Source organism: Octopus bimaculoides, chromosome 1 (genome assembly GCF_046866305.1).
Source record: "Octopus bimaculoides isolate indiv1 chromosome 1, ASM4686630v1, whole genome shotgun sequence".
NCBI lineage: Eukaryota > Metazoa > Mollusca > Cephalopoda > Octopoda > Octopodidae > Octopus > Octopus bimaculoides.
In genome coordinates, this window is record NC_142928.1 from 67,027,932 (window position 1) to 67,054,863 (window position 26,932).

General features: G+C 37.1%; 1 protein-coding gene across 4 annotated transcripts in view; it reads left to right on the forward strand.

The window, feature by feature from the left end:
• The first annotated feature begins 438 nt into the window (after nt 1-438).
• Nucleotides 439-26,932, forward strand: part of LOC106870687 (EKC/KEOPS complex subunit Lage3) — a 215,126-nt gene continuing 188,632 nt past the window's right edge. For 2 of the 4 annotated variants that reach the window (XM_089352034.1, XM_089352049.1), the window contains exons 1-3: nt 439-545; nt 6,595-6,708; nt 12,745-12,873. In XM_089352034.1, coding sequence (XP_089208160.1) covers nt 517-545; nt 6,595-6,708; nt 12,745-12,873 — 272 coding nt within the window. In that variant the 5' untranslated portion in view covers nt 439-516. Of the gene's footprint in view, nt 635-6,594; nt 6,709-12,744; nt 12,874-26,932 lie in introns of all 4 variants that reach the window. The other 2 variants (XM_089352046.1, XM_089352043.1) reach the window with 2 other exon arrangements.

Below are 26,932 nucleotides of genomic sequence, written 5' to 3' on the forward strand. Positions count from 1 at the left end.
AAAAAAAATGATAGTGGACTACAAAAGGAAATCTTTCCGGTCAATTCGTTTCACTACCACCTTTCAAGGCAGTGCTCCAGTATGGACACAGTCCAATGACTGAAACATGTAAAAGTTAAGGTAATTCCATGAGTGTTAGTCGATCATTGTTGAACACGTTATTTTCAGTTTACTATCTAAATTCACTCTTTCACTTTCTCGATAGTTAAAACGAAAGGTTATCTTCTTTTTAGTATTTTATTCAGTCCGAGTTTTGACTTAACGTTAAAGTATTTACTAATTTCAGAACGACTGAATATTAAAGAAAAATATAGCTGCTATCAATAAGAGAAATGATACACAAAATGAAAAAAAATCCAAAACAAGATAAGAAACTGGATTTTTGTCAGGATCAAATAAAGCATGTAGGTGCATCCATATAAATCAATAAGCAGCTGTCTGACTCACAGGAAGTGGTCTCCTTTTCTAATTTTTAGTTTAGAAAACCGGCATGCGTTGTTGTGATACCGGAAACGGATGTTTTTTGCAATTAGTCCCACACGTGGGTGAGATCTTTGTTGTTATCGTTCACTTTTCGTGTTTGGTATTCGAGAAAAGTTATCTAATTCAGTTTTACAGGTTACTTATTCTTAATGTAAGCATTTTTACTGAATTAGTTCATATATCCTTGATAGTTTTACACTTACAAAATAGTTTATTTGTAACATTGGATATTTGATTAAACACAAGTTTATAAGAATTGCGCGTTACTTGCTTAGTTAATATGTTTACAGTTGACAATAACATTAATCTGTGTATTTTTGCTTGTTTTAAACCAAATGTTATATAGCTTCAAGGGTTTAAATTACTGCTTTTTAAGGATTAGGCATTCCACAATCACGTTCTGTACTTTCTATTATTTTAGGTTTAATGTGAAAGAAATTGTATTCGTAGAAACCAGTCAGTCTAATTTCTTTGGTACACATGTAGTTCTGAAAGTTCATTTCATACGGACAAATGAAAACTATTTTAAATAGGAAAAGCTTTAGAAGAAATTTTACGACTGTTGTGCACAGCTGAGTGGGTTAGGATATGAATTCCTATTCCGGATGTACTGTATACAAGTTAATTATATATGTGTGTGTTTGTATGCATACACAGAATCGAGGGAGAAAAGTCCAACAAATCGGAAGTGGGAAAACTAAATAAAATTCACGATGTATAGTCTCAACAACAAATTTTGGTGGTTAATTAACTTAGTTGTCTATACACACCAATTCGTCTAAGCTTTTGAAATATTACATTTTAAAATTATTCTTTTACTTTTTCCAGTCATTAGACTGTGACAATGCTGGGGCACCACCTTGAATTTCTAGTAGAATGTATCTTATTTTTTTTAAAGCCTGTTATTTATTCTATCGGTCCGTTTTACCGAACCGCTGGTTTACGTGGAGTAAACACCAGTTGTCAAGCGGTGGTGGTGACGCACACATACGATGGGCTTCTTTCAGTTTCCGTCTACCAAAAGCTTTGGTCAGCCCGAGGCTATAGTAGAAGACGCCTAAGGTGCCACGGTGTGGAACTGCACCCAGAACCAAGTGGTTGGCTATCGCTAATCATTGCTATTCAACTACATCTCGTAGAGTATCTTAGTGACTACTACTATCAATAGTTGTAGCATGTCTTCTGTTTTCGTAACCTCATTCCCTCCCTCATCTTGACTATTCTTTATCTCAGAATCAGTTTATTTACATACAGTTACGGACTATTAGCGAGTTAGGAGAAACGATAAGTTGTATTGGATGCGTTACAGTCTTTAGTTTGTTGTCGGCTTCAAGTTCTAACTCAGGGGTCAACTTTGACTTCGATAACCTAATGATATATCGGCATTAGTTATGCCGATATATCTGGGTTCGATGTCTTTAACAAATATCCTTGTGTCTAAGAAATCAATACCCACACAAGGCATTGTGTATTGATTATGGCGCGTTAGTTTTGGGCACCAAATGTTCAAAGAACTTTCCCCATCACATTTTCAAACATGCAAATGTACTCAAGCTGATAAACGAGCATCTATGCAGGCTTTCAGTTGCTAGAAATAGCAACTAAATCTGCAAATAATATCATCCTTTATAGGAAATTACTCCTTGGAATATGTGATTTTTGTGCACCGTACCTAAAACAACAACAAAAAACACCCCCTTCTCCATCCCAGGATTGTCAAAACCTGGCAATCGTTTAATTATAGAGTCTGCTAAATCAGATCTAACTTGGGTCAAAACAAATGTCTACATAAACCACATATGCACGCATATTTTATTTATATATATCCAAATAAGCACACAATCAAAATCAATAGACAGGTTAAGATATGGGATGTTATTTATAAACAGTTCAGAAACGCACATACATACTCAGATATATTTCTGATTATATATATATACATATACACACATGTATACACACACACATTGGATATACACATCACAATCATATTTCTCCATTTGTTTTCCTTGTCATGCTTTTGGTAGCTTGATAGGCTCTGACAGAAAGGAGGACCGTGTTATGCTCCATTGTCTGCTTTGGCATGGTTTCTGCATCCTGATACCCTTCCTTATGCCAACAACTTCTCAAAGAGTACCGGTTACTTTTGCTCGCAGCACCAGCACTAGTGGGATCGCATGTAGCTCACACTATACAAGACATTTTTATTTTATTTTATTTTACAAACTCCAAGTGAGAATTATGTAGCGAAACCTAATTTTCTTTAAAGTCAACATTGAATGAATACATAATAGATATATATAATCTCAATTGTTGTTTAGTCCTGTGCCATTATTATTTTGGTTTTCATGTTGGGTCTAGAGGAAAGGGCAGTGCTTATAAGACAGATTTGATGAGATAAATGTTACTAACATTTTGCTTAAGTTGCTTCAAGTTTACATCTACAGGAAAGATATAAGGAGGTTCTAGAGGGATGACATCCGGGGTGGAAGTACTGGATGGAATGTTTAGTGCAGAGCCTGGGGAGTTGCACACAATATGGTGATAAGAGGATGAGAGACAAGTGACAGGAGTGCCTGAATGGAGCTGGCACAAGACTGGACAGTAATCAAAGGTGGAACAGCTACAATCATCTCATCTTTTATACAGACACATTGCATCTAGAACCTCATTATCCAATATGCCTTTTCCTTTTTTGTTTTATAAAAAATAGTGTAATGAGAGGAAAATTTGATTATCATTCCTAGTAGGCTGACTATTGATGTAGAGGCTAGCTGGTTAATTGATAAGATGGTGATTTGCATAAGTGTTGTTACAATGATAATTAAACAGTATTCCTTTAATAACATGGGAAGATGTAGTTTGCTCAGGTCTTAGGGTTGTAGATCTCATTTTGCACGGGTTTATTATCCGTCCAGTATTGTCTTTTAAATATTTTTGTAGTCTAAGATCTCCCTTGTTAGATTTATTTAAGAAGTTTTCTGCTTATTGATAACACAGTATGCTACTCATTTTCTAAAATTGACAATTTCTTTTGTAAAATGTGTTTAAAATATAAGTATTATACCTGATATAAATATTTTATTTCTAAGAAATAAACACCTGCGCTCCCTTGACATTTACTGTTCCCTTGAAAACTCATAATGCCTCCAAGGAGATGCTACCACCCAGGTTAAGAACCAGTGTCAACTGATACAGGATTAAGCTGAGCAGTTGTATGACTTACTGCATATCTACCCAATCCATGTGTGCATAGAAAACATGGATGTGAAAATGATGGTGCTGGTGATAACGTATCAAACTGAATTTACCAAAGCTATTTAATTTTTATTTTTTGAATAAGTTATAGAATTGTAATATATAGCTTCGTCACAGGATGGACACTTCTCAACTTTTAGTTAGTTTGACACATCATGATTAAACCCTTTCTATCTTATACCTAACAATGTGCCTCTAAATAATGTATAGATGTTTCAGTGTCTTGTTCACATCCTATCTTAGAAACACTAAGAGAGTGTGCTATATTCAAGATAGAGTGCTTTCTAAGCGATATAATTTTCTAGTAGTAGCAGTAGCAGCAATAAATGTTTCCAAGGTCCTTTTAAGCACTAAGCTAGAAGAAATACATTCCCCCTCTGGGAAATATACTTGTCTTGAATCTTCTTTCTAATAGATATGTAAATTGAGGTACACAGAATTATGTAGCTTGTTTACTGAAACAACAAAATGCAGTGTGTCCTAGTGATTTGGCCATCAATTGTTTCCATTAAAATAGAGTCTATAGTTTAGCTATTAGCACCAGAATTAGCCTTTGTAACAAATATCAATTAGCACATGCAATCTAACTTGGATGTGCTAATTGATAGTCTATAGCTTTTCATTTTTACTATTGTTTTCCTATGCTAACTACTGAAGCATGAGGTCAAAATTGCGTTCTTTTATTTTAAGATTTCTTGAATTGAAGTAAACAAGATCTATGATTTTGTAGTCTGAAACCTTATTGGTTATTCCATTCAGTAGTTTAGTGGAGTTCATCTTTCTTCAAACAGTGGTATATGGGAGTATTTGAAATCAGCACAGAATCTTTTATTTGTTTCAGTCATTAGACTGCGGCCATGCTGGGGCACCACCTTGAAAGATTTTTGATTGAATGAATTGATGCCAGCTACTTATTCTCTTGGTCTATTTTGCTAAACCTTTAAGTTATGGTGACATAAACACACCAACACCGGTTGTCAAGCAGTGTGTGTGGTACAAACACAGACACACATGATGGGCTTCTTTCAGTTTCCATCTACCAAATCCACTCACAAGGCTTTGGTTGACCCAAGACTATAGTCCCCAAGGTGCCATGCTGTGAAACTGAACCTACAACAAAACATTTTCACCTGTACCTAGTATGTTAACTAAGTCTTAGCCATAGGTATAACAGTGTGTACTACTGACTTGACCTTCAACTGTTTTAATTAAACTAGAATCAACAGGTTTTTTTGTCATTTTTTTTAAACATTACCCTTTGCAAGAGTGGCTGTGTGGTAAGTAGCTTGCTTACCAACTACATGGTTCTGGGTTCAGTCCCACCGTGTGGCACCTTGGGCAAGTGTCTTCTACTATAGCCTCGGGCCGACCAAAGCCTTGTGAGTGGATTTGGTAGACGGAAACTGAAAGAAGCCTGTCGTATATATGTATATATATGTATGTGTGTATATGTTTGTGTGTCTGTGTTTGTCCCCCCCAACTTTGCTTGACAACCGATGCTGGTGTGTTTACGTCCCTGTAACTTAGCGGTTCGGCAAAATAAACTGATAGAATAAGTACTAGGCTTACAAAGAATAAGTCCTGGGGTTGATTTGCTCGACTAAAGACAGTGCTCTAGCATGGCCGCTTTCAAATGACTGAAACAAGTAAAGGAGTATGCTAATTACTCAAGACTGAAGCAGAAATTATTTACTTTCTTGAATTGAACTATCAGTAAGACATGCTTTTGTCTAGCAGACACTTAGCAACATCTTTGTTACAAGGTCTTTCTTAAACTGCCCTTGTTTCTGTTTTAAAGTGACTCTATAAAACTCTTAGGCAAATGATACAACCCTACAACTACAGTACGGTCCTTAGATATATCTGAAGTAATACATTTGTGTCTTGCACCTTGTTTTGATATTAAACTATGGGCCACAGACCTGCTTGATTGGAACTAAATTGGAGCTACACAATGACAGCGCTAGCAGACTCTCCAATTCTTTTAGTATTTTGTTCATTTGTGGTGTGGAGGCGCAATGGCCCAGTGGTTAGGTCAGCGGACTTGCGGTCATAGGATCGCGGTTTAGAATGAGGACTAAGTCATACATACCACATCAACTACTTTTACTACTATCAATCATATTTAGATGACATGAATGGAATGTGCCACATTTGGCCTTAACCCTTTAGCATTCAGATTACTCTGTCAAATGTAATGCTTATTTATTCACATTGTTTAAAAATTAATCAAACATTATCTTATAGCTTAGAAACTTTGATGATGGGGTTGTATATTTTTAGAACGACATTGTAGGGTAGGTGTGAGAGGCCAGATCTGGATGGTTTGAACATAAAACAGGTTGAATACTTGGGCTGGAAGCAGCCAGTTTAAATGCTAAAGGGTTAAGATACATTACCCTCAAGATACATGTCCCCTTCTTAGTACAAAGTATTTCCAGGACTGTTTTTTTCTCAAATCTGGGCAATGTTTTGTGCCATTTTTACCATTTGTAATGTTTGATGCTACAAAGTGAAACATGTAAAATGCAATTCTACCAAAAAATACATCTATTCAAGACCCCTGCCAGCTCCTACTCCTTGTAATGATGATGGTGGTGATTGTGGTAATTTTACTTTTAGCCCTTTTGTTACCCCCTTTTCTTTTTATTTCAATTTAGTTTAAGCTGATGTTTGGAACATAATATAACCTAAAATTGCGATAAGAGGTTTTAAGTATGAACACTTAAACAAAAAGATTTTGTATCAGAACCGGAGAGGGATCAACAATGAAATCCCATCCTCCCCAAACCCAATAAACGGATTCATTCTGGGTATTTACTTTAAGCCATCTTATTCCTTTTATAATTACAGATTCAATATGTCTAATGATGCTAAAGATGACAGTTTTGAAGAAATGGATGATGGTGAGGAAGATGAGGAGGTCACTATTATAAACACACAGTTGCCTAGCAACTGGTTGACAGCGTATCCTTTTTTTTTGCGTTAATACTAGATTAATTTGTATTTATTTCCTTATTGAAGGGGGTGAGTTGGCAGAGTCATTAGCACACTGGATAAAAATGCTTAGCATCATTTAGTCTGTCAACATTGCCTTTCATCTTTTCAGAGTCAATAAAATAAGTACCAGTGAAGTACTGGGGTTGATGTAATTCACTAATTTCCTCCCCACAAAATTTCAAGCCTTGTGCTTGTTGCAGAAAAGATTTCTATCCTCATTAAATTCTTTATTACCTCCGCCTTAGCAAAGGTAGAGGTATTGTTTCCAGTCGCATTTGTTTGTTTGTTTATTTGTCCGTGGACAGGATATCTCAAGAACCGCTAGATGGATTCAGATGAAACTTTCAGGGATGTTTGGCCTTATAACTGGCACAAATTGATTAGATTTTGGGATTGATCCAGTACTGGACAAGGATTCTAGATTATTTGCTTTATTTACTTTACATGATCATAATCTTATGTTAACTTTCAAGTCTTTCTCAATTAGGTCCCTTTAGGCTGTAACTTGAGACTCATCCTCTTTCAAACTGCATGGTAGCCTCACTAGTGCTGGTGGCATGAAGCAAACACCTAGTATACACTGTAAAGTGGTTAGCATAAGGAAGAGCATCCAGCCAAAGCAGACACTGGAACAAGATGCAGTCCTTGGGCCCATCATGTCCAAATCATGCCAGCATGGAACATAGACTGACGTTAAAAGATGATGATGATGGTGATGATACCACTGGAGAATAACAAACAACAATAAGATTCTCTTATATGGGCATAGAGAGTACACTTAAACAGGTTTCTAGGCTATAAGACAACTAGCTGATAAGTCAACAGTTTATGTCCTGCTATTTCAGTTTATTCATTGCTCCACCTTGCACTGTCTCTGCCAAGCTGATTTGTCCTAAATACAATAACTGAAGGCAAAGTCTTGGTGATATTGTAACAACCCAATAGATTATGTAACTCATTTTATAACCATAAAAACAGATTTTTAGAAAAGGAATGAAGGGAATTTATGATTGTCTTTTTGTTTTTTCAGAAAGACTTTAGAGATATTGGAGATAAATGAGTGAAACTGAGAGTAAAAATCAGGGTGAGAATTCGACCTGTAAGACTTTCTTTTTAGTGGTTGCTACCCTAAAAAATTTGATATGGCAACAGCAGCAGCAGCAGTAGTAGTAGTTGTGGTAACAGTAGCAACATCTGCATTCATTGTGCATTATCTTCCTTTACATGTTTGATAAACAAATAGTAGCATCAGTATCTAATAGTATCTCATAAAAATAGCTTTTCTTGTTGTAATTTGTAATTTAGATATAAAAATTATAAGTAACGAAGGAAAAAAAAAAAAACCAAGCGATAAGTACATAAAAAAGTAGTCTGACTTTTTTGCTTTTACTGATTATCAGAATAATTATCTTTATAGATAAGTAGAACCTGAAAGAGATAGTATTGTTTGTACAGTTGCTGATGTAAATAGATTTTATAAACAGATTGTAAATTTGGTAATTCTTCATAGGCTACACGAAGAGAAATTTTTATGCTGTTATTAGTGTTGGACGCATAGCCCATTAAGTAAGGTACATAACTCTACCCGCTTAAGTTATCTAGTCTCCGGTCAGCCGACATAACTGATTTAAAATGTTCCAACTGTGGCTATCCCGTCTATTTCTCGGGCATTGTGTAACTAGGATTACGTTATCTTATGTTTTTCTTTTATATTAGAACGGTTGGATATGATTTGAGAGTGGATCTGGTGGCTCCGTTTGATAACAGGTCGATCATTTAGCAGCTTCATTGTTTGATTTAATTTTCGTTGATAGATGACACGTAGGTTCAACTTTTATTTCATTGCCTACATAAAGTTAAATTACTGCGAGTATAGTGTTGAATTATTGACTACCCGGTCATTACTTCTAACGTTGTTGTTATTTAACGTATTGTGGTGTACCAGGAAACAAGGTACATAACTCTGCTAGCTTCAGTGTTTCTAACATGAAACTGTTTCATTTCATTGTTATTACATGATAGAAAGAATTTCCAATTAAAAGAAACAATAATATACGCAAAACAATAAAAGATATCAACAAAAGAATAGCAAAAGATAATTTAGTGTAAGTTGCAAGAAGCAACAGGTGGTTCTCAACTGGGCTTCATATGACCTTTGGAGCTCCATATAAGAATTAGTTGTTGAAATTTATGAGCAATAAATCGGTTACACTTCTGCATAACCCTAAGTGTTTTAACAATTAAAAAAAAGATACAATTGCTAATATTGTTTAATTATATGAGTATGAGATTTTCTTAAAAAAAATCAAATGGCTCTGGGGGTTCATCATCATCATCATCATCATCATCGTTTAATGTCTGTCTTCCATACTGGCATGGGTGGGATGGTTTGACAAGAGCCAGCCTGGCAGAAGGCTGCACTAGACTTCCGTAACTGTTTTGGCAGGATTTTTATGGCTGGATGCCCTTCCTAGCACCAACCACTCAACAGAGTGGACTTAGTCCTTTTTATGTGGCAAAACACTGACATAGTCACCAAGGACTTGCAAGATAAAAAAAACAAAAAAACTCTTTTGTGAGGGGAGGGAACATTGGAGGAGGTGATCTTGTGTTGGATGACGGAAGGTTATAGTGAAGCAGCGAAACAGAAATAGGTGTCTTGCTGTAGAGGAGGTACAAGGCTACTTGGCCAGAGAGAGAGAGAGAGAGAGATCAGGAATGAAGACAGAAACAGGTGTACTGCTGCAAAGGAAATACATGGTTACCCAATCTGAGGGAAGTGCATGAGGTGAAAGAGAGTGGGAGACAGCAGGATAGAGATAGTGGCAAAGTGCCGAGCAAATATAATTATGCAGTGAGACAGGGCATGAGTGGAACACACAGGTCGGAAGCTAGAGAGGGGAGAGCAATGATATAGTTGCACAGCCAAGAGGACAGGATTGGGGAGTGGGAGGTAAGCATAGTGAATGAAGTGGAAATGGGAGGAAGAGAAGAGATGCAGTTTGGTTTGTTGTGGTAGAGTGTGTCAGAAATTTTGTTAAGTGTGGGTGGGACACACAGTGCTTCTAGAACTCAGTTTTGTTGATATGTGCGAGTCTTAAGAACTTCATATTGCTAGACATCTTGGTCCATTGTCATTTCCTCCGTGAGGTCCAACATCCTGAGATTGGTCCTTACCACTTCATCCCATGTCTTTCTGAGTTTCCCTCTTCTGCGGGTACCATCTACTTCCAGTGATGGGCACTTCTTTATGCAGCTGTCCTCATTCATATGCATCACATGTCCAAACCAACGTAGTCTTCTCTCTTGCATGCTACATTTGATTCATCTTATGTCCAACTTTTCTCTCAGTACGTTTGCACTTTGTCGTACATGGACACTGATGTTGCACACCCAACGGAGCATCCAATGGAGCATACTACCTCCATTTCTCTCGATAGAGTTAAATAGTAATCAAAGGGGTTCACAGGAAAAAAATGGTTGAGAACTACTGAACTAAAGAATCATCTAGACTCAGATGCACCTTGCTTTACTGGTTGTATCACATCCATTTGAATTAACATTATCTTTTTGCTGCCCTTCATATAAGCTGTCTCGTTTCATCACTGACTCTATAAGACTGTTAGGCAAATGATAACCACCCTCTATATTTAAGTACTACAGTATGGTCTTTAGATATATCTGAAATAATACATTTGTGTGTTGCACCTTGTTTTGATATTAACTTATGGGCCATAGACCTGTTTGATTGGAACTAAACTGAATAACAGCAAGAGCATGACTCTCCAATTCTTTTACTATCGTCTAGTTCTTTCAATATTTTGTTCATTTCTGATAGCAGCAGCTACTCACTTTAGCTGTTTGTTCCATCACAGAAAACTTTCACCATATTCTGCTATGATCCTTTAAAAATCTGGTAAACATTAGTAAGATTTTGGATTAGCAGAAATGTTGAGTATCAGAGTTTGATGCCCAGTAATATATAGGCACATTTCTTTTATGTTCTGAATTCAAATCCTGCTGAAGATTACTTTGCTGTTTATTCCTCCTTGGGTTGATGATGATAATAAAATTCATGTTATATACTAGAAGCAGTGGCCAGTATGCTCTACCATCACTCCCTCCTAAACCACCTATCTTCACCCTGTTACACTCTCTGCCATCATAGTATTGCCTCTTTGGACTAATTCTTCCTGAACACCCTATCTATACCTTTCCCCTTCTGTCCATTATCATCTTGTCTCACTGTATACCATCATACTTTTGCTCCTTTTTTCTTACATATCCTTGGTCTCTGTCATTGTTCTGTCCCTTGGATCATGTTGCCTTCTTTGAATTGGTGAATCCAAGTCAAAGGTGTTGTGTAACAGATTCCACAGCCCTGGTGCCAAAGCTTGAAATCAATATTGTAATCATTTACTTATTTCAATAAAAGAAGAGATCGTGTCAGACCCTGTCTCAAAACATTTTACATTAAATAAAAAGCAAAAATTGTGTAGAAAGCAAATGTAGTGCCTTATTAGACTAGATTTTGAGGAGGGGATGTAGTTGATTCTCAGAGTGCGCAAAAGTAAAGTCAGCTTTGGTAGAATACATATCCAGAACCACGAGAAATGAAAATAACATTAGTAAAGTATTAACTTGTACATAAGCCCACTTACAAAAAAAAAAAAATAAATAAATAAAAGGAATGCCAGTATAAATTAACTAGCTAAAAGTAAAAATGTGTAAAGGGAAATAACCTTTGTATACATTAATTTATGCCGCTTGTATTATTTTCAAATATTCTACCAGTTGAGGTTCTGTTAAATTGATTTACCTTAGATTCACTACTGCAGGGCAAATAGCTTATGGGAAAAGGAAAAAGGAAAACGTGTATTTGTTATGGAGGAGATAGATGGCTCATCAGGGTAAAGGTGTTATTCAATGAGAGAAGTGGTAATCCCTTGCTGATTATTGGCTCTGTGGTGTGTCCATGGCCAAAACACTTGACCTTTAACTGCCCAGTCGAAATAGTTGATAACTAAATACCACAGGATGGTGTAGTTTATTGCTGTAAGCAGTGATAGTGCTATAAAACTTAAATGTATTGCAGGTTTGCGATGCTATGGTTATGATTATAGCTTTTTCTTGAAGGGAGATTAGGTATTTGGCTAGAAACCCATCACAAAACACAAATATTTCAGAAACCAATGATAAAAGTTGTGTCGGATCATGTATATTTCAGAGTATTCTTTTAAATGATTGACAAGAATGATATGGGAGGCACAGAATGTGTTTAAAAGTTCATTGTTTTTTAATGCTTAGAAATTATAGACTGAAATAAGTCTATTTCTTTACAAAAATTATTGAGAGTTCTTAATGAAAAGGCTTGAACCTTTTCAGATCACTACTCTCCTATTCAGTAGGGAATTATTCTGTCCATAAACATTACTTAAAAAGAGGTAGGCTTGTTTACAGCAGGAAAAGCAGTGTGCATGAAAGTTTTGCAGGTCCTCTCAGATCAGAGAATGAGAGGAAGATGCTGATATTCTCAGGCAAGAAAATTGTTCAGATGCTTGCAACGGGGAACTTCACTAAAGGCTGCCAGATGGTGGTGTTAAATTTGGCTTCAGATTAAATCAACTACTTTGCAGTTGAGAGCTTTCTGCAGACATAATTATAACAGGATACATATTTTTCACCTTTTAACTAACTGCCCAGTGTCCATCTGGCATCATCATCTGCAGCTTTTTTGCTTTAAAGGCACAACTCTTTTCTCCTCTCTTTAATAAAGATGACAACATGTTTAACTCCTAAATCTTAGGTTACTATAGTCTGATAACATTTGTGTTTGTTGGTGAACTTTGCAGAAAGTGTTACATAGAAATAATACAAATAAAACCTCTGATTTCTCCTCGCTTGGAGCAGATCATGTTTTTCACCTTTCATGTAGAAATAACATACTCACTAGAGTATTTGATTTCAGTCGTTGCATGATGTTTTTCCTTGATTGTTTTTTGGTGACATTTCAATTCCATTCCAAACTGCTGCTGAAGCAGTTATAGCCTTTGGCACGCTTAGTGTGGACAAAGAACCAAAACGTGGCAATGTGAGAAAAGAGATGAAGCTTCAGGACAATAAACTACTGGTGTAAGTACAGTTACGTATATATTCTTTAAGTTGTGCTTTATTCTTTTTGCTCATTACAATCAATTATTGGTTTTTATTTATATACGAAGGGGTAGGTACATATTACTTGTGTATTGTGCATACATTCAGCTGGTTTTATTTATTTATTTATTGTGTTATTTTTGTGAAGAAAGATACCAAAATTTCTTTGCAGCATAACAAAATGTTATTGAGGTGACATTATTTAACCATAAACTTAGTCATATCATTTAGATCATCTGAAATACCTAATACTTTGATTTTGTTTCGCACTTTGGTGGTTTGATGAGCTGGACAGTAGATTTGCTCTGAACAGATAATGAATAATTTCTAATTACCTAAGTTAAAGCTAGCAGTATGTATTGTTTTAAGGTGTACACACATACACGCACACATGTTTGTGTGTGTGTAGGGGTGCTTAAACACTTCTGTTTGTGGAATTCCAAGTTGTGCTATAGCATCATCATCATCATCATCATCGTTTAACGTCCGCTTTCCATGCTAGCATGGGTTGGACGATTTGACTGAGGACTGGTGAAACCGGATGGCAACACCAGGCTCCAGTCTGATTTGGCAGAGTTTCTACAGCTGGATGCCCTTCCTAACGCCAACCACTCAGAGAGTGTAGTGGGTGCTTTTACGTGTCACCCGCACGAAAACGGCCACGCTCGAAATGGTGTCTTTTATGTGCCACCCGCACAAGCCAGTCCAGGGGCACTGGCAACGATCTCGCTCGAAAATCCTACAGGAGCCAGTCAGGCGGTACTGGCAACGGCCACGCTCAAAATGGTGCATCTCATGTGCCACCCGCACAAGAACCAGTCCAGGGGCACTGGCAACGATCTTACTTGGCTTGCCGGGTCTTCTCACGCACAGCCCATTTCCAAAGGTCTCGGTCCGTAGTCATCGCCTCGGTGAGGCCCAATGTACGAAGGTCTTGCCTCACCACCTCAGCCCAGGTCTTCCTGGGCCTACCTCTTCCACGGGTTCCCTCAACTGTTAGGGATTTTAGAATATTTAGCTTCGCTGCAGTTTTTTCCCGCTTTGCAATGAAGTAGAGAAGTTGTATAATTTTTTTTTATTGGAATATAACAAGTAGGTATATGATATATGTATAATACAAAACTCTGATTAACAAATAGAAATACTAAAACGTTATTTCGCTCATAAGTTAAGGGGAAATAACTCCGTATCCCAACAGAAATTTAGTGTTACTGTACAAACACTGCATGTAACCTCATTTGTTTGCAGTTAATTTATGTTTTAAAACCATTAAATAGGATAATATATGCACAAATTTGAATATCTGCGAGGAATTCTTAGGTAACAATAAGGGTTACATTCAATTTGAATTCTATGATTAATAATTTAGGAGCTGGTTTGTCATGTCATGTGGATGAAAGAGGACAGTTGTAATGTGGATGAAAGAGAAGTGCTGATCTCTTGAAGTGGAGGGAAGTTGTAGAAGAGCGAGACCCAGGAAGACATGGGATGAAGTATTGAAGACCGATTTCAAAACCCTGAACTTTAAGAAGGAGATGATTGAGGACCAAGGTATATGGCTCATTGCTGTACTCGAGAAGCCCCATCCAGCGCAAAGAATTGAGATCCTAATACCAAAGTGCTTCTTAAAAAGCATTGGTGTGGATACTGGTGTCACGTAAAAAGCTCTTTTGATGGTGCCACATAAAATACACTGGTGCTGGTGTCACATAAAGTCTCTGGTGATGGTGCCACGTAAAAAAACACCCAGTACACTCTGTGAAGTGGTTAGTGTTAGGAAGGGCATTCATCTGTAGAAACCGAGCCAAAAGAGACTATGGAACCTGGTGTGGTCCCTGGCCTTGCAAGTTCCTGTCAAGCCATCCAGCCCATGCCAGCATGGAAAATGGAAGTTAAATTTTGATGATGTATAGTTTGAACAGAAATACTGCCAGGTTTGATTTCCGTTCTTGGTCAGAAAAATATGTAGCAAGCATACATCATTACCTCAGTTTGTGAGTTTATGTCTAAGTTAGAAATTACAAGTATTACAACATCAGCGATACGGTGGGAATATTTTCAATTGAGGTGAACCGTAACCTGTCATTAAAGAACTAAGTAGCCTCCCTTGTTTGTTTTACAATTATAAATCAAGTCTTGCTTTGAGGTCCTATTCCGATTTGCATATTATATGTTTGTTAAATGGTGAATGAAACCTGAGAAATGTAAATAAGTCTTAGTACGTCATGAGGTAGATGAATCAACCCTAAACAAAAATCGAACTTGTGACAACTCCTTATATAAAACATAAAAAAAAATGAAAATAGAGACAGATTTGTGGAGGCAGTGTCCATAACCTCTGGACTTTCTAAGTTGGTGAATTTGATGAGATTGATGTTTGGAGGAAAAATGTGAGTTGCTATTATAGAGAGGAAGGATTGGCTGAAGTTTGTTGAATTATTTTTACAGCAAACTTTACCTCGTATTTATTTTATGAATTGATGATTATCATTTATTGAATTGAAGTGGTGTTGATCGGAAAACAAGAAGGAAGTGGAAGTTGTATGCGTTTTTCATGTTATTTAGAATCTAAGAATTAGCTACATCCTGAAGTGATGTGATTTTCAGGTCGATCCGGTACCAGACAAGGATTCTGGATAACTTTTCCGGTATTTTTACGTAATTTTTGAGAGTGGTCGGGTTCTTCTTTAGTATTCACGTTTGTGAGAGCAGTCGAGTTTATTTCAGATACCCTCATTTTAAAAATCATCTCCGGCTAATCGTTCTAAGGACGTTGGTGTTACCTTGGCAGGGGTTTGCGCTCTCTGAGTGCTCTTGTTTTAATAAGTGTATTTTAGAATTACAATACCATCAATATCTGCTTCTTGGCACACTAGTTCACTTTATTATTTGACTAGCATAAGTTTAAGTTTTTGTTTTACTGAAACTATTTACTGCTGATGATGATGAATCTCATATTTTGGGGGCAAAACTTCGTGTTAAGTAAATAGAAATCATCAGCCTAGTGGAACACATCCCTTCCAAGCCACAGCTCCAAGAAGTGCTCAACTTAGTACTGGCTTTAGCATGTTGAATGCTTCATTGATAGTGACAGAATATGAAGCATCAACTTGTTTGGCTAGCAATCTCGTCAATCATAAAATAATAAAGAAAATGCATACACATATGTACACAATACATGCATGCATGCATGCTTACTGCCATCATCATCATCGTCATCATCGTCGTTTAACGTCCGCCCTCCATGCCAGCATGGGTCAGACGACTTGACTGAGGACTGGTGAAACCAGATGGTTACACCAGGCTCCAATCTGATTTGGCAGAGTTTCTACAGCTGGATGCCCTTCCTAACGCCAACCACTCAGAGAGTGTAGCGGGTGCTTTTACATGCCACCGGCACGAAGGCCAGTCAGGCGGCACTGGCAATGGCCATGCTCAAAATGGTGTATTTTATGTGCCACCCACACAAGAGCCAGTCCAGGGACACTGGCATGGCTCTCATCCAATCACTAAAGTTAAGTAACACCAAGCCTAGTTAGTACTTAGATGGCTGACCACGTTGGAAACTTAGGTGTGGCAAGCATCTCGCACATATACCTTTAAAAAATAAGGAATATTGGTGGAATAATAACTCCAATGAAAACAGCAATCTGGTGCTAACATAACAGATATGGTATTGTAATTCTAAAATACACTTATTAAAACAAGAGCACTCAGAGAGCGCAAACCCCTGCCAAGGTAACACCAACGTCCTTAGAACGATTAGCCGGAGATGATTTTTAAAATGAGGGTATCTGAAATAAACTCGACTGCTCTCACAAACGTGAATACTAAAGAAGAACCCGACCACTCTCAAAAATTACGTAAAAATACCGGAAAAGTAATCCAGAATCCTTGTCTGGTACCGGATCGACCCCAAAATCTAATCAGTTCGTGCCAGTCACGAGGCCAAACATCCCTGAAAATTTCATCCGAATCCATTCTGCGGTTCTTGAGATATCTTGCCCACACGGACAGACAAACAACACCTCTGCCTTCGCTAATTATAATTACAAAACTCGTTCAAATACTGCAGTATGGGAAAAAAAAAAAATCCAAGTGTAAGGGAGATAACTTAATTTTCACTGAATGATTTGTTTCCCTTGAAAATTTGAAAAAAAGAAAAGAAATTTTTTCAAGACTAAGAAACCATTTTTGTTTGTTTTTGTTTTTAAAGATCGAAATTAATTAATTTCAATGAAGATATAATTAATCCAAAAAATGTTTCAACAAAATTAGTATTTATATATATATGTATAAGCCAAGTGAGACCATAACACGTGCTTATGCCAGATGTGTATAACCACTTATGAGTACTCTTCATTCATTGGACAAGACGTTGCCGATGACTACCGCTTGATTGGCACTCGTGCCAGTGGGATGTTAAAAGCACCATCCAAGCGTGATCGTTGCCAGTACCGCTGACTGGCTCCCGTGCCAGTGATACGTAAAAAGCACCGTTCGAGCGTGATCATTGCCAGCGTCACCTCACTGGCTGATGTGCTGGTGGCACGTGAAAAAAAACATTCGAGCATGGTCGTTGCCAGTGCCGCCAGACTGGCTCCCATGCAGGTGACACGTAAAAAACACCTTTTGAGAGTGGTCGTTGCCAGTACCACCTGACTGGCCCTCATGCTGGTGGCACGTAAAAGCACCCACTGCACTCTCGGAGTGGTTGCCGTTAGGAAGGGCATCCAGCTGTAGAAAGTTTGCCAGATCAGATTGGAGCCTGGTGTAGCCTTCTGGCTTGCCAGTCCTCAGTCAAACCGTCCAACCCATGCTAGCATGGAAGGCGGACGTTAAGCGACGACAATGATGATGATGATGATGATGAAAGAGAGAACAACTTGTTTTAAATCTCTGAGTGTTAGATCTACATTAACAGAACCGGATAGTAATGTTTATATGCCAACAGAACGTGGCACTCCTATACAGGACAATGTTACTTTTGTTATAACCCCAGCTGTCTATTGACACACAGTCTGTGTCCTTATAGCATTTTCAAAGGAGGTCATTGCTCCCATCTCTGGCCTTACGTGGTCCTCACAGACCTACGTTTCTCCATGTTATCTGTTCTTAGTGTGAGTTAACCACAAGCTAGTGACGAAAGCTCTCTCCACTTGCAAATACTATATAGTAATGTTTATATGCCAACAGAACATGGCAGTCATATATACATACATACATATGTTTTCATATATTTGTATATATATATATATAGATTTGTCCAAAATCATGCAGGACGGAGTAGGAGAAAGAGTAGTTTAAGTGAAGGGAGAGGAGAGAAAATAGTAATTCAGTGAAGAAGTAGGGAGAGTAATAGCCCTGGCTGAGAGGGAGTGAGAGAAAGGAAGTGGTAAAGAGTGCATTGTGTATCTTCTGTTTTTCTCCATCACAACATATCAATGAGAAAGGAAAGGATGATAGATGAATAACGAAGGAAGGGGTGAAAAAAAAAATCAACATCTCAACTCTGTGTAAGTATATGTGTGTGTATGTAAAAGGGAGGTATGTGTGTGTGTGTGTGTAATGGAAATGTTCAATGCTGAAAAGAAAAATCAAACAGCATTTCAACTCTGTTTGAATATATGCATGTGCATGTACAAGGGAAGTATGTGAATGTGTGTGAACATTGACAAGTGTATTAATTTGATTTACCGTCCATATCTTCTACTACAATAATACTCTTGTGTATTTCTCCGTCACAACATATGAATGAGAAAGGAAGGGGTGATGGCAAACTTGGTAGTAGGATGATGGAAGTTCTATGATGAAAAAAAAAAAAATCAAACAGCATTTCAACTCTGCATGAATATATATGTGTATATATAAAACGGAGTCATGTGAATGTGTGTGTGTGTGTGCGCAATGGAAGTGGGATGGTGAACATTCAACGCTGAAAAGAAAAATCAAACAGCGTTTCAACTCTGTGTGAGTGTATGTGTGTGTGTGTATGTACAAGGGAAGTATGTGAATCTTTGTATCTGTGATTATTATGTACCTTATTTTGTACCTTATTTATACATAAAATACTACAATTAGCCATCATTTGTGACAGCACAGGGTCAGCTAGTTTATGTAATAATATATGCTTCATTTAATGCAACTAAACCTAAACAACTGACTGAAAAAAGACGGGCCAAACCACTGGGAACTGAACATGACATTAATGCTTACATGGCTCCATAAGCACCCAATTCAGCCATGTAGCCCATTCATGAATTTGGCTGAATTAGGTGTATGGAGCCATGTAAGTATTGCTGTCGTGTTCAATTCCCAGTGGTTTGGCCCATCTTTTATCAGTCAATTGTTTAGGTTTAAGTTACTTTAAATGGAGCATATATTACTATATAAATAATATATAATTATAGTTATTATTAAAAAGGATCTATGTGTGTTGCTCTTCTTCATAATTTACAGCCTTTGGGTTTATTTACAAGTTTATAAATATATATATAGTGTGCAGGTGTGACTATATGATAAGTTCCCAACTATATGGTTCAGGATTCTCTCCGACTGTATGGCACCTTGGGTAAGTGTCTTATACTATAGCCCCAGGTTGACCAAAGTGGATTTGTGTATGTATTTGTCTCTCACCACTGCATGACAACCAGTTTCAGTATGTTTATTTCCCTGTAACTTAGTGGTTCATTAAAAGGAACTGATAGAATATGTAGCAGGCTTAAAAAACCCCAAAAAGAAATAATTTGTTCAGTTAAGACTATTCAAGGTGGTGCCCCAGCATGGTCACAACCCAATGACAGAAACAAGTAAAAGATAAATGACACATGTATACTCATAAATATGATATCTTTTGTCATTTATTTGTTTCAGTCATTTGACTGTGGCCAAGCTGGGGCACCACTTTGAAGGGTTTTTAGTAGAACAAACCACCCAAACCTATTTTTTAAAAACCTATTACTTATTACATTGTTAATTTTTGTTGAACCACTAAGTTACAGGGACATAAACACACCAATACTAGTTGTCAAGTGGTAGTGGTGGGAAAACACAGAACCAAACACACACACACACATATATGACAGACTTCTTTCAGTTACCATCTACCACATCCACTCACATGACTCTGGTTGGCCCTAGGCTATAGTAGAAGACGCATGCCCAAGGCACCATACAAAGGAACTGAACCTGGAACCATGTGGTTGAGAAGTAAGCTTCTTACTACACAACGACATGTAATATGTTTATATATATATCTTCCACGGGTTCCCTCAACTGTTAAGTGCCACACCCTAACAGTTGAGGGAACCCGTGGAAGAGGTAGGCCCAGGAAGACCTGGGCTGAGGTGGTGAGGCAAGACCTTCGTACATTGGGCCTCACCGAGGCGATGACTACTGACCGAGACCTTTGGAAATGTGCTGTGCGTGAGAAGACCCGGCAAGCCAAGTAAGATCGTTGCCAGTGCCCCTGGACTGGCTCTTGTGCGGGTGGCACATAAGATGCACCATTTTGAGCGTGGCCGTTGCCAGTACTGCCTGACTGGCTTCTGTAGGATTTTTGAGCGAGATCGTTGCCAGTGCCCCTGGACTAGCTTGTGCGGGTGGCACATAAAAGACACCATTTCGAGCGTGGCCGTTGCCAGTATCGCCTGACTGGCCTTCGTGCAGGTGACACGTAAAAGCACCTACTACACTCTCTGAGTGGTTGGCGTTAGGAAGGGCATCCAGCTGTAGAAACTCTGCCAAATTTAGATTGGAGCCTGGTGTTGCCATCCGGTTTCACCAGTCCTCAGTCAAATCGTCCAACCCATGCTAGCATGGAAAGCGGACGTTAAACGATGATGATGATGATGATGATGTATATATAATGTCTATATAAGTATTTATAAATAAATATATATATATATATATATATATATATATGTATAGATGATATAAAATATATAACATAATATTAATGGATGTACCATCTGACTTGTTTACTTCAGAATTGAACAAAGGAATGTGCTACCCATTCTTAACATCTGCAGACTGAATAGCAAAATAAGTCTAACATCACGACATACACTTCCATCCCCATATAATTATCATTCCTTCCTCTCTTTCCATCACCTTCCTCGCCTCCCCACCAAATACATGCAGAAATACCCACATAACTCAATCAACCTTCGCACTGATCAAAAGAGATAGGCATCCCTCTGTTAAACATCTATTAATGTTATATCGCCTGAAGAAATGAATCCAGGAAGATAATCAACTTGATGTCCACAGATACTATGGACTACACTGTAATCATCTCAGAAATACAGGCTGTGATCTTAAGAGACATGTGAATTGTTGAAAAGCGCATAGTGATGCATTGAATGTTTATAAATTCCATCCAAGGATTTTTGTTATTATTACTAATATATATATAACATACATATATATATATGTAACATAATATATATACATATATATATATGTAACATACTAAGTTCCCGCCGTTTTTTTAAAATTTAAAATTTTTAAAAGGTTTAATAGAAAATAAACTAATTAATCAATAATGTATTCACCTTTGTTGTTTACAACTTCTTCTCAACATTCAACAAGATTTTCAATACCATGTTGGTAGAAATCACCGGATAATCACCGGATTTCGACTTGAAAAATTGATCCAACCAAGCTTTCAATTCCGTATCAGTATTGAACGAAACTCCGTGCATAGCATTTGAAAGAGATTGAAAGAGGTGGGAATTCGTTGGTGCCAAATCAGGACAGTACAGCGGGTGTGGCAGCACTTCATCGAACTCAACTGGATGGCCAGAATGAGGTGCGTCTTTGAGGTCAAAATTTCCATTTTTGAACTTGGCATAACAATCATGAGTGATTCTTTCAGCTATGGCACCCTTTCCATACACAACACAAATGTCATAAGCAGCTTTTGCGGACTTAGAACCTTGATTAAAAGCGAAAAGAAGGAGGTGTCGAAAATGCTTGTTTTTCTTAACTTGACATTCCATTTTCATGATCTGAAAATAAACTAAAATTAACTAGAAAAAAAAAAAATACAAACTAAATTCTAAAATGTTTCAAAAATAGCATTCTCGCAAAAAATAGATTCCAAAATTTAAAAACGCAATAAATTCCAAAATTTAAAAAAACAGCAGGAATTTAGTTGCCAACCCAGTACAATTAATATAAACAGCAGTTCGCAATGTCTCACAAAAAAGGAGAATTATATTTGTGCTAGAAGTAAGAGCTAAAGCACTCTAATGTTGTAGTTAATACACATGAATGAAAACACATACACTAACAGGGACCTTAATTGTCCAAAAAAATGCTGAACGAGAATTCTTAATACTGGCGTTAGTTTTGGCAATTTCTGTTGCCTCATCAGTTGAGCCTGTTTGATGGTTTGGTTCTTTCCTGACTTACTTCTCTATTAGTATTTATGTTTTCGGCATCCGAATTATTGGATGATTTAGCAACTTGCTAATGTGTATATATAGAATTGATATACATTATCATCATCGTCGTTTAACGTCTGCTTTCCATGCTAGCATGGGTTGGACGATTTGACTGAGGACTGGTGAAACCAGATGGCTACACCAGGCTCCAATCTGATTTGGCAGAGTTTCTACAGCTGGATGCCCTTCCTAACGCCAACCACTCAGAGAGTGTAGTGGGTGCTTTTTACGTGCCATATATATATATATATATATATATATATATATATATATATATATATACACACACACATACATATATGTACATACATTATAAAGACAATACAAAAACAAAATTTGACATGCACATTAGTTTACCAATTTAATTGAATGAGTGTTGCAATGTTCCATGCATTAGTGTTGAATCAGAAGAAAAGCAAGAAAGAGAGAGGCATAGTGAGGAGTGAAAAAGAGAAATAGAAAAAGAGCTAAAAACTCAACCTTTGGAATTCCAATTTTGAATTTTACATTGGTTTACCACTTGGATTATTTTGGATGTATCTTTATTATTTTGTATTATATATATATATATATATATATATATATCCATTTGCGTATCATATTTAATGCAAATACATTGTGAAAAGGCAAATTGTCTGGAGATAATGTCTCTTATAGTTATACTATGTTTAAAAACATAAATAATATATCAGTAGAGGATGAAAATCGTCCTGTAGTAGCAGTGTGAATACTAGATGTGCATTTCTGCCTCATTGGGCTTTGTCAGTTGCATGTACTCATTGCTAGCTTCATGGTAAGATTAAATCCATTGCTACTGATGTAGGAAAACAGTAATTGACAAATCAGTGGTGTTGCAATTAATTGCTTGGTTGAATATATATATATATATATATCCTAATTTAATAGCTGACTTACTGCGCCAACGATATGTAGTGAAGTATTTCCATTAATTCTTTCATAGTTTAAATGTTTTAACTGAGGAAGATTTATGTTAATGGATGTATTCTTATTATATATTATGCAAACCTGAAATGTATGTATTAAATGATTGCAAAATATCACTGATGGGTTTGATTTCATCATTACATCTTATATAAGTAAAAGCGCCCATGAAGTGCCACGTAAAAGCACATGTGCAGTGCCACATAAAAGTGTCTGTGTGGTGCCATGTAAAAGCGCCTGTGCAGTGTCAGGTAAAAGCACCCAGCACACTCTGTAAAGTGGTTAGCATTAGGAAGGGCATGTGGCCATAGAAACCAGGCCAAATCAGACTGGACCCTAGTGCAGCTCTCCAGCTTGCCAGCTCTGGTCAAACTGTCCAACCTATGCCAGTATGGACAGTGGATGATGTTAAATGATGGTGATGATGATGGAATATAAGAGCAGGCGTGGCTGTGTGTTAAGAAACTTATTCCCCAATCACATGGTTCCAGGTTTAGTCCCACTGCATGAGCCCCTTGGGCTGACCAAAGCCTTGTGAGTAGATTTGGTAGATGGAAACTGGAAGAATCCCATTGTGTGTGTGCATTTATGTCTGTGTTTGTGTCTCCATCATTGCTTGACAATTGGTGCTGGTGTGTTTATATCCCTATAATTTAGTGGATCAATGAAAGGAGAGGAATAGAATAAGTACCAGATTTTAAAAGTAAAGTACGGGGGCCAATACATTCGATTAAAAGTTCTTCAAGGCAGTGTCCTGGCATGGCTGCAGTCTAATGGCTGAAACAAGTAAAAGATATAGCCTGGTGTAGCCATCCGGTTGCACCAGTCCTCAGTCAAATCGTCCAACCCATGCTAGCATGGAAAGCGGATGTTAAACAATGATGATGATGATGATATATAATGGGGTCAATTCATTTGATTAAAAATTCTTCAAGGTGGTGCCCCAGTATGGCAGCAGTTTTATATTGACACATTATTAATTATCTTACAACAGCAATGCCTGGAAAAATCATGGATTACATGGAAAAATGTGAGCATGAAAAGTAATATTCTTAAGATTATAAACCTGGAAAAGTACAGGACAAGTTATTACACCTGTAAATGTATAGGACAAACTATTACTTCAAGTCAAGTAAAGAATAAGACAATGGAGCTCAGTGCAGCTTTCTGATTTGTCAACTCCTCAAATCATACAACCCATGCTAACATGGAAGACGGACATAAAATAATGATGATGATGATATAATGAGCTTCTGTACAGTCTCTGTCTACGGATTTCACTCAGAAGGCAGTGATCAGTTCAGTGTTATGATACTTGCCCAATGTGCCATGCAGTGGGATTGAACCTGAAATCATGTGTTTGTGAAGTGAACTTCTTAAATACACGGCTGTACCTGTGTTCATTGTGAGAATTAGTTCCACAATTTCCAATGAACAATGGGCTATTGCATTCACATACACTAAATCATTTTGCAGTCCACTCACCTGGCAAAAATGAGTTGTACCTGTATTTCAAAGGGCCAGCCTCGTCACGTTCTCTGTCACGCTGAATCTCCCTGAGAAATACATTGAAGGTATGCGTGTCTGTGGAGTGTTCAGCCACTTGGACATTAATTTCACAGGCAGACTGTTCCGTTGATTGGATCAACTGGAACCCTCATCATTGTAAACGATGGTTTGCCAAGAAAAGACTCCCAAAAGACACTAAATCATTTAGTATATGTGAGTGCAAGACACCCACTTCCACTCAGCACTCACTTCTGTTTTATGTTTTGTTATCCCTGTGTCTGCAGGGTATTAAGAAACACATGCACCATTGAAGTAGAATCATTGCAGCCATTGGAAACACACACAAATATTTATATACTTGCATTCACTTGCACACACTCTCACTCTCTCTCTTTCTCTTTCACATACACTCATACAATACACACTAATGGCTTCTGTAATTAACTCTGACTTAATCTTTAATTAATTGTTTAATCAAATGAATGTTCTGTTAAATAGTTTAGATGTTTGGTAAGGTATTTAATCTGCAATCGCATGTTGGAACTGAAACAATATTATCATTGTAGTACGGTGATTGTCATTAAACATTGCGCATATATTCTTGTATTCATTGTTTTATTTTGTAATAGTATCTATAATATTATTCTGCTGTAGTCTACATATATAAAGCTTAGCTATGGAATGTAATTGAAGACAATCTTTTAAACACACAACATTTGTACTTTTTACAAGACAGTTGACTGATAAACTATGGAACAAATCAAAGACATAATCTATTATCGCTACACTTATTTGTAAGACAATTGATAATCTTCCTTAGATAGTCTTTTTGTTTGTTTCAAATTTTTGCTTGTTTCAACTAGATTTATCATAAACTGCATTTTATTGTTTTATTCTATAGTAATTCCATTCAGTTAAAATTTTGTTCATGAATAAAGAAATCTTTCTTCACGTTCTTGAAATGAAGGAAGAAGTTTTGGCTGCAATTGACTGTTCTGCTAGAAGAAAAGTAAGACTTATTGCCATAAGCTAGTTTAAATTAAAATACTGGAAAGATAGAATAAAAAAAATGTAAACAAGAAGAAAAAATGGATTGTGTGCAAAAATATCTTTAGAAATTTCATTTGGAATTTGTTGAAATGTAAAATAGACGAGGCTATAGTTTTTTTTTTTTTTTATAGCCTGAGAGTGAAGTTCAGACAGTTGTAATGACCCAGAGATGCTTGCCAGCTCTAGAAATACCATCATCATCATCATGTCATCATCATCATTATCTTCATCATAATCATCATCATCATATATTTATCTTACATTCAATTTTCTATACTGGCATAGGTTGGATGCTTCTGCAATTTAGCAACATATTGCTTATCTTTAGTTTCACTATCTTCTCATTATTTATAGCATCTGTGTAGGCTGTGTTAGTTTTGTTCACACAATTAGAAACCGATGTGGCTGTAGGTACAGACATGGCTATGTGGTTAAGAAGCTTACTTCCTGACCATGTAGTCTCAGGTTCAGTCCCACCTCATTGCATCTTGGGCAATTGTTTTCAAATATATTTGCAGGCTGACCATAGGCAAAGCCTTGTGAGTAAATTTGGTTGACAATACTGGAAGAAGCCTGTCATGATATATATATATATGTGTGTGTGTTTATGTGTATGCATGTCATAACTTCACGTGATGTTGTTTACAAGCATCATCATGTTCATTTTCAGTCTTCCATGAAAAATGTGTTGCTATGGAGAAATATTATGTTACTTGGAAACAAGTGAGGTTTGGAGACAAAAAGGGCATTCTATCATAGAAAAATCTGCCTCATTCATACAAATATGGAAAAGTAGATGTTAAATGATGATGATGATAAATTAGTGATGCTTTCACTTAGGATGAGGTTACAAGACTCTCCCATACTTAGTAATGATTTTGTAAGTGCAAACATTAAACTGCACTTGGTGTTGGGCTCCAGCTTAGAAGTTCAGGAGATTTGGAGAGTATAAAATTATTTTTTAGTCACCACTACATCCGGGTCTACTCTGACTCAGGGTAGTAGTACCTGTCAGAGGTCCTAGTTATGGGTCAAATCATGACATATGGTCCTGTGGCAGAGGCATTCAGGACTTGGGAAAGGCTAGT